Genomic DNA, 13492 nt, shown 5'->3' with positions numbered 1-13492 from the left:
GTAATTAGTTGAGATTTGAATTTAACTACAACCAATATTGATAAATAACATGCTGCAATCAAAACAGCCGAACTAGTCCCATTTCAATTTTAATGGGAGTGCTGTTGAATTCTTAACATGCTGACAATTTTTCTTACTCTCAATTATTGAATTTTTGTAACCCTCTTCGTCCGTCCGCGTTAAAATATTTGAAATGCCTCTCTCTCATCAATCAATTGAATTAATTTTTTTTAAGGCAGTACTAGAGGTGTAAATTGGGTCGTGCTGTCCGCAGCTTGGCATGGCCCAACATGATCATGCAGGCTATGTTGGGCCTGGGTTTTAGGTCCATGAGTTAGAACGGTATGGCTCAATCGATTTGTGCCGCCCGCGGACTACAGGTCGACACGACCCAGCCCACTACCCGACCCATGACCCATATATATTATTTATATATATTTATATAATATTATATAAATTATAGTTATATAATAATATATAATATTTAATATATTAATAAAATAAATAATTTTTTTAATTTTATTATACTAATTTATTTAATTATTATATATAAGTAATTGCATACACAAAATTTATATAAAATTAAAAATTTAAATTTTTTATTAATTTTTTTAAATAAATAATTTTAACCCGATACACAGTCCAACCTGACCCAAGGCTCAGCCCATGGGCCAGCCCGGCCCGTGGCATGACATGGCACAGCACGGGTCCACACAGGCCTGGGCCATGCCGGGCCAACCCCCAAATTTTTCAACGGGGAGGGAGACCAGCACGGCACATTTGTGCGGGCTGCCCGCGGGCCATGCCATGCCGGCCGGGCACGGCACGGCACGCTTTACACCTTTAGGAAGTAGCATATTAACCAATTATCAATTGAATTTATTCTGATTTGACAAAATCTATCTAGCCATGAGCTCACATAAGGAAACGGTTCACGCCTGATGTATGTTGTAATTCTTACTTCATTCCACATAAGAAATTTATTAAAAAAATGATTAATAGAATAAATCTAGAATTAAATGTACGAACATTTTTACCAACTATCCAAATTCCAATGGACGCTCCCACTCAGGTCGCTGTAATTCATGATGATACGATGACACACTTTCACTAAACATGAAAACACATATCCTAAATAAGTAGGCTATCAAAGATTTCCAAATCGGACTCAAATGTTATCATTTATTTGCAGCACTATTGACAGAAGAAATAAACCACCTGACCAGGATTCCATCACTGATCTCCCATGCATAATTCATGACTGTGTCACAGTGTGTGTGCGCGCGCGAGAGAGATGTCGATAGAGAAGTAACAAGAGATTCAGCCATATGCAGAATAAGCAGGGAATGCAGAGTAAGTATTAAAAGGCGTACAAACATACGATATGAAAATACGTACATATTACAACTGTATCCCGATCCCATACTAGTCATATAATAAAGCTAGAGGAGTCTCTCTGTCTATGGTGTTTGTATGATTACTTATTTATGGAAATATGTATTACTTGTAATACCACCACTACAACTATTACACCAACCAAAAGGTTTTAACTATTGAAACGCGCTCCTCAGCCAGGGAACCAGGTAATATCTCTTTTCCGCTTCAGATTTGCTGAGGCTTCTCCACGTCCTCTAGTGGGCGGAACCAGGCCTTCTGCTCCAGCACCGAACTTTCACCATTCGCCGGTGGGGAATGGAGGCCACCGCGCTCCCCACCGGCCCCACCTTTCCCCTCAGTCGCCGGCCCAAATACCCCAGTCTGGGGATGAGGAGCCCAGTACTTCTCCGATTGTGGCTGGATCACATCGTCTGGGACCACCGACGGAAGTACCTGATCGTCTACGTTCTTGTCGTAGACAGAGAAGTGTGCACCCCTCCTGCATGCACACCCATTCATCATAAATCATTAAACAAATCAAATCATCCATAATTTGCCATTAGCCGGCTTTCAAAAATATAAATAAATAAATAATTTGTCACTAGCCTCGTCAATCGGCAGCCGGGCGGCAGCTACATACTGGGCCTCTCTGGGCTGCACTGAGAAATCCAAGCCCGATAATAAGAAGCAGCAGCCCAGCCTCTGCTTAGATTAGATAGGTTCGATTCAACGTGGGTTAGCCACGTGGATAGCCCAGGCGAAATGTATAGAATTTTGACATCTCACACGTGTACGGGTAAGGTCGAAAATTTTTGCTCCGTAGAGAGGACAAAGAAACCCAACGGAAAGAAAACGGACGTTACAAAATAAAAGGTGAAAAACGAAAATGTTTGTGGATTATGGTAGCTTCCACAATTGCCGAGCTTAGGTACTGGAACGGGAAAGTATACTGAAGGTTTCTTACGGACAACAGACAAGAATAAAGTAATAGAAAGCAAGTACCAAGCTACGGAATTGGGAATAGTGAATACAGATTCGGGGACAGGAGTTTTGAGTTTGATGGGCTTAGCTGTCAACTACCATGAACTCGGAGCACGTGACCTCATTCTACTCTTTTGCTCGGAAGCGAAGATACGAAGGGGAGAAATATCAAACACCTGGCTTAGCTTTGGGCTAAAGCCGTGAATCACAGCCCTCGATGTATTGATGTGGGCCCACCTTCAATTGGATGAAGTGACGTTAAGGTAGTGTGGGGCCATTAAAAATGCATCGGAGGCAGTGATTTTGGCTGACTAGCTGATTTCTCCTTAGCTGAAGGAGGCCACGTAGGCAGTGAAAGAAAGCTGAGGATATTTTAGAATCACAATTGTTCTAATCCAACGGTTCATCGACTATCCACAGATTAGTAGCCTAGCATGATGCCGGATCTGTCTATCGTTTCACTGGTAGAAGGCCGGTTACGTCATTTCTAGGCGAGATGAAATGGGCGCATTACACCTACCCTTGCTATAAACAGGGAAAATGAAGAAAAAGTGAAAACTGGAGAAAAGAATTTTACCAGGAAGAGAGAAAATTCCAGAAAGCCCTAAAGCAAAAAAGCTGGAAAAGCAAAAAACTGACCTCAGCAATTTATCGTTGTGTAAACGACAAAATGATAACTCGCGAGAAACTGCGAGTTATTGTGTGTAATATCTTATCTGCCTGCTAGTATCTGGAAAATTGGAATGGATAATCCGGAATTTATGATCCATTTAGAGAAACCAGAGACAGAGAGAGGGAGGGAGTCCGGTGGCTTCCAAATTTACAAGAAAACAAAAAGGATAAGTAAAACGAAAAATCTGTTGAAAAAACTGATAAGCTAAGACTGAGGAGAGAAAGCTCATGGGTGATGCCGTGATGCAGTGAAGAATAAGAAAAAATAGTTAAAATACATGTTCACTGAGCCATTGAGGATCACCTGTAAATGCGTTGAATAACGGTAGACAAAGAACAGTTCTGCACAAAAATCAAAGAAAATCGAAAAAATAGAAAACCGGTACTTGAAATTTATAATCTTCTTAAATCATTAATGCCCCAGATTATTCAACAGAAAAAGACACCCCAATTAAAATGATTACTTAAAAGATCTAAGAAAACTTTCCGAGCTAAGATCGACTGTCAAGCTCAGAGCAAGCAAAACATGTTTAAGAAACAAATTGAGAGAGAGAGAGAGAGAGAGAGAAGCTAGTTAAGAATTTAAAAGAACAGAATGACGTAGAAATGAAGATCAACTAAAAGAACCGCAAAAATTATATTCAGCATGCGAAAAAGGATCACATCAACAGAAATCTATAGCATGAATGAACCAGAACAAGAATTAGCCCAAACGACAGAAAACTGCCATTCTAACGATCGCAGTATAAGTTGAGGCCGATCAAACGAAACAGGAGCTAGAAAAGTAGAAGACGATCACAGATATTGCTCTCAAAGAACAACAACAAGCAAATAAAAGTTTGCAAAAGGTTACCTGAGAGCAGAAACTGGCGACGACGAAATCTGAGACGGATCCTGGACGTTGCCAGTCCAGATCTTGTTGACGAATCGCCTTCCTAAGCTGACGACTCCTCGACTTTGGCAATTGGCGGCCATGCAATAAGTAGAAATCGCGATTGGAAAGCTTTGATCGGTCGAAGTTCCGGAGAAGAAATGAAGAAAAGATGCAGAGAGAAGAAAGCAGGAGAATCAGCAGAACTCAATCGGTTGCCTCGTTCACTTCGCCCCCAAATCGATTTTTATATACTTAAACTCTCTCTCTCTCTCTGTCCTTCTCGCTCCCACCCGCTCAACAACCTCTCTACCTCAGTCCGCACCTACACCCGAAACCGTCAATTGTACACTTTTCCGTCCAAGCCCTCCGTACTATTAACGGTTGCCGTTAACTAACGGAATCTAAGACCGGAAAGTGAAAACCGGGAGATGCTCCCAATGCACGGTGGATGTCCTGTGAAGCGCCCATTTGTGAGGAGCAGATCCCGTTTCCCTTGAGAGTGCGAGGAAAATGGAAATATCCTTGCTTTGTCCGTTTGTCGCACGGTTCTATGACACTTTGACGCGAATAAAGCAAAGCATAAAGGAATATGCGGTTCTGCGTGGAAATTGTTTAACGGCGGATTATCGCTTTTAACGGCGTCAGTTAGCTGGTTGTCAGGAGTCAAGGACCGACTCAAGGTCATCGAAAGGGCGTGATACAGTAAAATTACCATAATACCTTTTTGTCCGTTTGCAATCTATTGTCCAATGGCGTGAATGCAAAATGGAGCTTGCGTGTAAAATGTACGTAATTTTACTTATTTAATAATTATGAATGAGATTACAAAAGAGCCCTTATTATACGAAATCAGTGTCCCCACCACGTGTCCAAATGCACTGTTTTTTAATTTCCAAAGAAGAAAAAGAGGTTGTTTTATGGAGCGCGTGGTTTTCTTTTCGACCGTATGATCTGTGGACTTTGTTGAAATGTTTAGGGCCCTAATATTAATAGGGTTCGACTAATATATGGAAAAGATATAATATGAAAAAAACAACTGATTGATTAATAAATTGAAATCATAAAACGTGGTAACAAATAAAGTATTATTTATCAAAATTCATGGGAAGATTTTGATTGGTCAAATTTTTTTTCATATCATATATTTTTGTATCATACATATTTCCTAATTAATAAAGTAATACTTTTAATATAGTAGTAGAGGGTGCATGTGCGTTGCACGTGTATGTTTCTATTCTCAAAATTAGGAGTGTTCACAGTTCGGTTCAGTGCGATTTGGAGAAGATCTCAGACCAAACTGGTAAATTATGGTTTGAAAAATTTTTAAATCGAACTAAACTGTTTTGGTATAGAAATCAAATCAAACCAAACTATTTTATTATAATTTGTTGTGGTTTCTAATACGGTTTGAAGACTTTGGACCATTTTATGATTCTTTTGGGCTTAACCCAATTAGAAAGTTCAAATAGCTCCCCTAAAAATTAAAACTTAAAATCTTTTATTTATTATTTTATTATAAAATAAAGAATTCATTATATATTTATAATTTTACGTATTCCATTTAGATATATTATATATAATATTTATATATCATATATTCATATTATATAATTTCGGTTTATGGTTTGGTTCAATTTATAAAATTCAATAAACCAAACCGTAATTTAGAAAATTCTCAAAACGAACCAAACCATTTATAGGTATTGCGGTTTGAACCGTATAATGAACATCCTTAGACAAAATAACATATTTGAATTGAAGTGATTTAAAAAAAAAAGAATTGATTTTCAAGTACCAAAAAAATAATACACAAAAACAACCCGACAACAATAATAATGACTAAATTCACTATGAATTTATAATCCAACCTTAGTGTTATAATCATTATTTGAACAGAAATCAATCAAAGCTACTAAGCTAACAAGTGAACATAATGAAAATGACTCATCAGCTCTACCTAACAATTGAGCATGAAAAAAATAACACAAATGGAAAATGTAAGTTTAAATATCTTCGATCATTCTCTAATTTAAACTCCTCTTCATTACCCCCCAAAAAATTAAACTCCTCTTGTTTTCTTGTTTGATCTATTAATTAAATAGCAATGTTCCTTTCATCCAAAAGCATTCCTTATAGACTAGCCCAAAACGACCATCCAAAAGCATTCCTTATCTCAGTTGCAAGTTATAGGGTTGTATAATCACCTTTCTCTTCATATAAACTGCTATACACCTAAAACAAAATAACAAAAAAAAAACAAAAGAGAATGCAAGTTAAATCAATTTAGAATTTTAGACAAAATAAAAAAATAATAAACTTACTTTGTTGAGTGAGCTCTTATTTTGGGATTCTAAATTGTATCCAAAGAAAACGAAATAGCATTGAAATGCTATAGCATACTACACCCCTATTTAGGTTCAAATTTGGAGGATTTTTATAAATATGATCACATTTCTATTAAAATGGGGAGATACATCCATTCAAGTTATCAATTAAGCTTATCCTTGAAGGAGAAATTTTGAACCTATTAAGATAATTTGATTCTATTTAATATCATGAAAACAACCCAGAGTAATGTGAGAGTTGTTCACCACATTGATATTTGATAAAAATTTAACCAACATCATGACTACATGTCCATGTATTCATTTTTTAGGACACTTGTCTCTCTTGTATATAAGGGTAAAATAGAAACTTGTGAATTTGCCAGATTGGTTGTCAACCCATACAAAGTTGTATTATTAATAGGGGTAGATTTTATAAATAAAAATAAGGTGTTCTATCAATTAAATAATGAGGTATATGTTTGTTTGGCTGTTTTATATTATTAATAGGGGTAAAGTTGGAAATAAAATTAGGATGTTCAATGAAGAGCCATTGATCATTCTCATTTTTAATAATGTTTTAATATAATTTTTAGAATAGGTTAACTTTTTTTAAAAAAAATATCAAATAAGCATGTTCATCTTCTTCCTCTTGCAAATCATTCATCAGCTCCGTCGCCTGCCGCCGCCTTCGCCCCAGCCTTGCGAATCTCTCTCTCTCTATGTTGTGTGTGTCCACAGCTCTATTCCTCTAATGGCTCTTGCCTCTGTTTCTCCTTCACCATGTTGTTGGGTGTTGTTTATTGAGTCTATACTTGATTCTGGTTCAATCTCATGTAGCTACGTTGGCTCTACTGGTTGGTTGGAAGAAGCACTACGAGAATAACAACCAGAACAATAGACCATATATCCAATCCAACGAAACCGCCTTTAACCTGTTCGGTGGCAGTTGGATTCGCGATAATACATACCCGATATACCAGTCCTCCAACTGTCCCATCTCTCTCTATTGTGAAATGTTGGGTTATGATCCTTGGGGTTTCTAAGGGCTTCCAGAGTTCCCCTCTCTCTTTATTGCGAAAGAGCCTTCGTCTCAGGATTTCTTGGTATTTCTCTTTGTCCATCCTCCATCGTCCTTCTTCCGTCTTCAGCCATTTTTGGGGTGATTTCCCTTGGGGAGTTATCCCTATCCCCTTTCTTTTCTTCTCCCTCTCCCTCTCCCCCTCTCTTCTTTGCTTCTCCCTTTCCCTCACTCCTCTTTCCTTCTTGATTTTCTTGTTCCACTTCTCGTTCTTTCCTCTCACTCATTTTTCTCCTTTATTTTTTGTTTTTCTTCTTTATATTCTTTTATGTAGGGATTTTGATACAAGAGGCTGACTCTTTCATGAAGAATTTGGTGTTGGGCAGTGACAAAAGCAGAGACGTGCAATGAGATAAGAAGTGTGATGTAGAAATTTGAACAAGATATGCGATGACAAAAACAAGTGTGATTAGGAAAAACTCTTGTATTTATTTTGACTCATTTATCTCTTTAAATAATACAGATGGAAGATTCTAAGAAATAAGAAAACACATGTCGAATTCTTGTATAGCTGGCTAACTAACTAACAAACTTAATAGCTGTCAATAACAACTTCCTTCTAGAACTTCGTATACACCCCCTTAAGTTGGAGCATGTGGATTAACAATGGCAAACTTAGAACCCAAGGTCCGAAAATTGGTCATGTCCTAGTGACTTGGTGAAAATGTCGACTGGTTGGGATCTCGTGGGTATGTAAGCAGTGGTAATGAGTCTAGATAGAAGATGATCACGTATGAAGTGACAATCTATCTCGATGTGCTTGGTCCTCTCGTGAAATACTGGGTTGGCTGCAATGTGGAGGGCAACTTTGTTATCACAATACAATTCCATAGGATGAGAATGGATAAGGCCCAGATCTTTGAACAATTGTCGTACCCATATTAACTCACTAGTAATAGCAACCATGGATCAATATTTTGCCTCGGCCGAGGAGCGAGAGACAACATTTTGCTTCTTGCTTTTCCAAGAGAGTGGTGAATGACCAAGTATGACAAAGTAACCTATAGTGGAACGTCGTGTGAATGGATAACCAGCCTAGTCTGAATCACAATAAGCCCATAAGACGAGGTCATTGTTGGTTGATAGCTAGATGCGTTGATCAGGGCATGATTTAAGGTATCGAAGAATTCGTAATGCAACATCCATGTGTGGCTAGTAGGGCTTGCCATGAATTGGCTGAGAATATGAAGTGGATAAGAAATCTCAGGCCAAGTGATAATCAAATAAATGAGTCTCCCTACTAGCCGCCAGTATTGATCTGGATGGCTAATGGGTGCACCCATATCGGGTTGAAGTTTGTGTTGTTGCTTCATGGGGGATGTACATGGTTTGCAGTCTAACATGCTTGCATCATGTAGAATGTCCAATACATATTTCTTTTGACAAAGAGAGAATTCATTATCAATGTGGGAATCTTTAATGCCCAAAAAATATTTTAGTGGGCCTAGATCTTTAATTGGAGAACACCTTTGCAAGTATTGTTTGAGACTTGCAATTTTATCATGATTGCTCCCCATGATGAGTATATATTCCACATATGCCAATAGAGCAAGAGTAAAGTTGGGACCATGCAAAGTGAAGAGAGTATTATCGACTGATTACTGACTAAAACCCCTCTATTTGAGTGCTTGGGCCAATGCAAAGAACCAGTTCCTTGAGGCCTGTTTGAGCACATAAATTGACTCGTTAAGTCTATAGACCCATGGATCTTGTGTGGACAGCAATCCAGGAGGCAGAAGCATGTAGATTTCCTCTTGAAGTTCCCCATGAAAAAATGCATTGTTAACATCCATTTGATGAACTTCCCAATGATTGGTAGTTGCCAAAGTGAGAAGGCATCAAACTGTGACAAGTTTTGCAACTGGGGCATAGGCTTCAGTGTAATCTATTCCTTCAGTTTGGGTATAGCCTTTAGCCACTAAACGGGCTTTGAATCTCTCAACTGATCCATCTGGATTGAGCTGACTTTATACACACATTTGCAACTAATAGCTTGTTTTCTTGGAGGTAATGTAGTCAAAGTCCATGTATTGGTCTCATTGAGAGCCTCAAGCTCATTTTGCATAGCTTGTCTCCAGCATGCATGTTTCTTAGCTTTATCATAAGCAGTGGGTTCAAAAGGCATGTTTGTACCCAAAGATGAATAGTTGGAAATGGGATAACAAATTGTGGGGCACTCAAAGTTAGAGAGACGAGTCGGTGCTTTCTGGGTACGAGTGGGCCTAGAAGTAACAATTTCATGTGCAAGGACTAAAGGTTGTGTGTCTGTTGGTCTTGGCTCATTGACATGAATGGGCAGAGTTGCTTCGGGATTAAAGTTGGATTCATGAAGTGGCATGGGCCTGTTTGATGAAGAGGTATTAGGCTCACAAGTAAGAGGGATGCCATGTGAAACAATAAATTCAACTATTGATTCTAAGACTGGTAAGGGAATTATTGAACTCGGTTCTGTAGGTTCAACATGGGAAATGTCTGTAGCAAAGGGAAAGATATGTACAAAAAATATGACATCTCTGGAAACAAAAAATTCTATGGTTTTCAAGTTGTAAAGGCGATACCCCTTTTAACCATGAGGATACCCAATGAACATGCATTTAATGGATCGAGAAGCAAACTTGTCACGCCCCTTGTTTAAGGTGCGAGCATAACACAAGCATCCAAAAACACTTAGATGGTTGTAATTCGGTGGCTTGTTGAATAAAACCTCATAAGGTGTCTTGCTGGATAGAACTGGGGTCGGGAGATAATTGGCAATGTATGTTGCATTGGCTTTGATAAGAGCTCTTGCATTCTCCCCAAAACTCTATGGGAAGGTGTGCCTGAAAACGTAAAGCTCTAGCAACCTCAAGAAAATGTCTATGTTTTCTTTCTACAATCCCATTCTGTTGTGGGGTTTCAACGCAGGATCTTTGATAATCAATTCCATGTTCATGTAGATAGGCTAGCATTGGATTTGATAAGAACTCTAACCCATTATCAGATCTTACACACTTGATAGTGGTATTAAACTGATTTTGAACAAGCATAGAGAACATGGAAAAAAAAGAGTAAGCATCTAATTTACACTTAAGTAGGTATACCAAGTAGCTCGTGAAAAATCATCCACTATGGTTAAGCAATAGTGAGAACCACTGTGCGATGGTGTGCGATGGCCCCCTCCAAATGTCACAATGAATTATTTCAAACAGTGAAGAAGAACAAGAATGACTAATGGGAAAAGGGAGTCGTGTTTGTTTAACACGAAAACAAGTGTCACAACAAACATTATCATCAGGTGGTAAGATATGTAAGTTGGGTATTAGAGACAATCTACTGTACGAGGCATGACCCAGCCTTGAATGCCATGTAGAAGATCTAACAGAGGTGGCAGTGGATTGAAGAGCTACAGTGGGTGATGAAGCCGATAATGAGGTAAATTGATAGAGTCCATTACGCATTATACTCACCCCAATCACTTTCTTGGTAGCTAGGTCTTGCAGTATGTAGAAATCAGGAAAAAAATAAGGCCACACAATTGAATTTTGATGTAAGCCTGCTCATAGAAATCAAGTTGCACTTGAAGTCAGGTATATGAAGAACATTATGCAAAGTCAGGTTGGAGAGAGAGTGATTTCTCCCTTAGAAGTTACTAGTATATAGGAACCATTAGGCAGCAAGACAAGATTGCAGGTAGTGAGGTTGCCAGAATTAGTCGTGTCCAGGTAGGTCAAGTGGTTTGTAGCACCACTATCAAGGAAGACCTTGAATTGATAGATTCTTGAGAACTCAGTGACTTACCAACAAAATTTGTTAAGTTATGTTGGTTGTTACCATTGAGGAAATTCATGAGTTGACGATAATGCTCATTTGACAATCCAGGGATAGGTGAAGCATCATCGATAGTTGTGGAGGATGTAGAAGCCACAACCTAACTAGAGGAGAAATTTTGTTTCTTGTTGGCAGCATTCTTGTATGAGTTATTGTTTCTCATTTCCCAATCTAGTGGATATCCCACAATTTCATAACACTAGGCTTTGATATGCCCTGTTTTCTTGCACTGGTCACATCGGGGCCTTGACCTATTCTTCTGCTATGTTGATCCAACTTTCTGTGCGTTCCCGGTGGCTTGAAATGTAGCACTCTCAACAACAGGTGCAGTCGATCCAATAAGAGAAAGATGTTTCTCTTCTTGAGTCACTAGGGCATAGATTTTGCTGACTGTGGGTAGTGGATCCATACTCAGGTTGCTTGACCTGATGGTGTTGTATCGTTCATTGAGACCAAACAAGAACTAGATAGACTCGTTCTTTCTCTTTCTCGATCATGAACTCTTTTACAGCACCACCACAACTGCAAACTGAAGTTGTACAGACTGCGATTTCATCCCAAATGCCTTTCAATTTGGTGTAATAGACAGCAATGGAGAGATTTTCTTGTCGCAGCCTGGCTAATTCTCGTTTCAACTGAAACATGCATGGTGCATTGTCTTGCGAGTATCTCTCCTCTAGGTCCCTCCAGATATCCCTAGCAGTCTGCATATGCTACATTCTAATGTAAATCCCTAGCCAAAGCGTTAGCCGTTAAAGATCCATGATATAGACATGGAGTTACATTTGGACTAGGCAGATAGTTCTACAGGTCTAGAAAGATCAAGCCTTAGGATTGATCCATAAATGAACCCTGTCTTGTTCTTGGCGCAAAGTGCATTAAGCATTGCACGTCACCAAGTTGAGTAATTATTTTCGGTCAGTGGGCAGGAGACGAGGATGGCGCTTGGATTATTAGATGGGTGAAGATAGTATATAGAAGATGGATCTAAGAATGAATCCATTATGACAAATTCACCAGAGTTGGTTTTCAGATGACGTGAGAAAAAAAGCAGAGGAGTTTGTATAGCTGTCTAACTAACTAACAAACTTAACAACTGTCAATAAGAAATACATGCCGAATTCTTGTACAGCTGGCTAACTAACTAACAAACTTAATAACTGTCAATAAAAGCTTCCTTCTAGAACTTTGTATACACCCCCTTAAGTTGGAACATGTGGATTAACAATGCCCATAGAAATCAAGGTCCGAAATTGGTCCTGTCCCAGTGACTTGGTGAAAATGTCAACTGGTTGGCATCTCGTGGGTATATAAGCAGTGGTAATGAGTCCAAATAGAAGATGATCACATATGAAGTGACAATCTATCTCGATGTGCTTGGTCTTCTCGTGGAATACTGGGTTGGCTACAATGTGGAGGACAGCTTTGTTATCACAATACAATTCCATGGGCTAAGAATGGATAAGGCCCAAATCTTTGAACAATCCTCATAGCCATATTAACTCAATAGTAGCAGCAACCATGGATCAATATTCTGCCTCAGCCAAGGAGTGAGAGACAACATTTTGCTTCTTGTGTGTGAATGGGCAGCCAGCCTAGCCCCAATCACAATAAGCCCATAAGATGAGGATTTGTATCTACAATTTTTTAATTGATACAAATTTCTTAATTTGAATAAAATATGATTCTTGCCTTAAAATAATACAGTCGATTAGGTCCAGATTTTGTCGGGGAAATCCTGATCGAAGGTAGTTATTGCATGCATCATGCCATTAATATTGAAAAACAAGAATTAAGGCGTCTATGTCAAAATTATGTGTCATCAATAATTTATAATTTTTTTAATCTCCTACGAGAATGACCCTCCCTCTTGATTGAAACGCTAGGTATTTATGAAGAGGTCAACTACCAGTTCATTTATTAATAATTAAATTTTTATCTCAACCAATCACTTAATTTCTGTTTATTTTTTATTGGTTCATAAGTTATATATTTTTACATTTGGCTAGATATATTTACCGTGTTCAGATTAATTCCTTATAAATGGATTCACACATCAACCCTCTCTCACATTATCGTTCATGGAAGATGTTTTCAGTGTACAACTCAACCAATCTTATAGGTTTTGATATTTATAAACCCTAAGTAAGGCTTAATTTGGGAAGAGTGTAAATACAATATGTATAGTGCAAATGCACTGTACAAAGAATGCGCATGTTGATGTGGGTCTCACAACTATGTCAAATATATGAGTGGTTACGGATTAAGATTAGGCTTGCAATTTGGGTGGGCCCAACTTTGTGTATTTTTATATTAGTTAAGCCTGAATTTTTTATTTTTATATTGGGCGTAGGTTAGAAACTCAAAACTGACCTA

The 13492-nt window shown here is 38.4% G+C and overlaps 1 protein-coding gene across 1 annotated transcript; it reads right to left on the bottom strand.

Annotated features, from left to right (window-relative positions):
* Nucleotides 1-1329: 1329 nt before the first annotated feature.
* Nucleotides 1330-4145, bottom strand: LOC104596326 (late embryogenesis abundant protein At5g17165). The gene is made up of 2 exons (XM_010257407.3): nt 3884-4145; nt 1330-1876 (listed from the first exon to the last, which is right to left on the bottom strand). The coding sequence occupies exons 1-2, from the start codon at nt 4003-4005 to the stop codon at nt 1603-1605; spliced, it is 396 nt and encodes a 131-aa protein (XP_010255709.1). The 5' UTR covers nt 4006-4145; the 3' UTR covers nt 1330-1602.
* Nucleotides 4146-13492: the final 9347 nt, after the last annotated feature.

The sequence above is a fragment of the Nelumbo nucifera genome, chromosome 1 (genome assembly GCF_055504915.1).
Source record: "Nelumbo nucifera cultivar China Antique chromosome 1, China Antique-T2T, whole genome shotgun sequence".
NCBI lineage: Eukaryota > Viridiplantae > Streptophyta > Magnoliopsida > Proteales > Nelumbonaceae > Nelumbo > Nelumbo nucifera.
The sequence above is the reverse complement of the archived record's forward strand: the minus strand, read 5'-3'. Positions and strand labels throughout refer to the sequence as shown.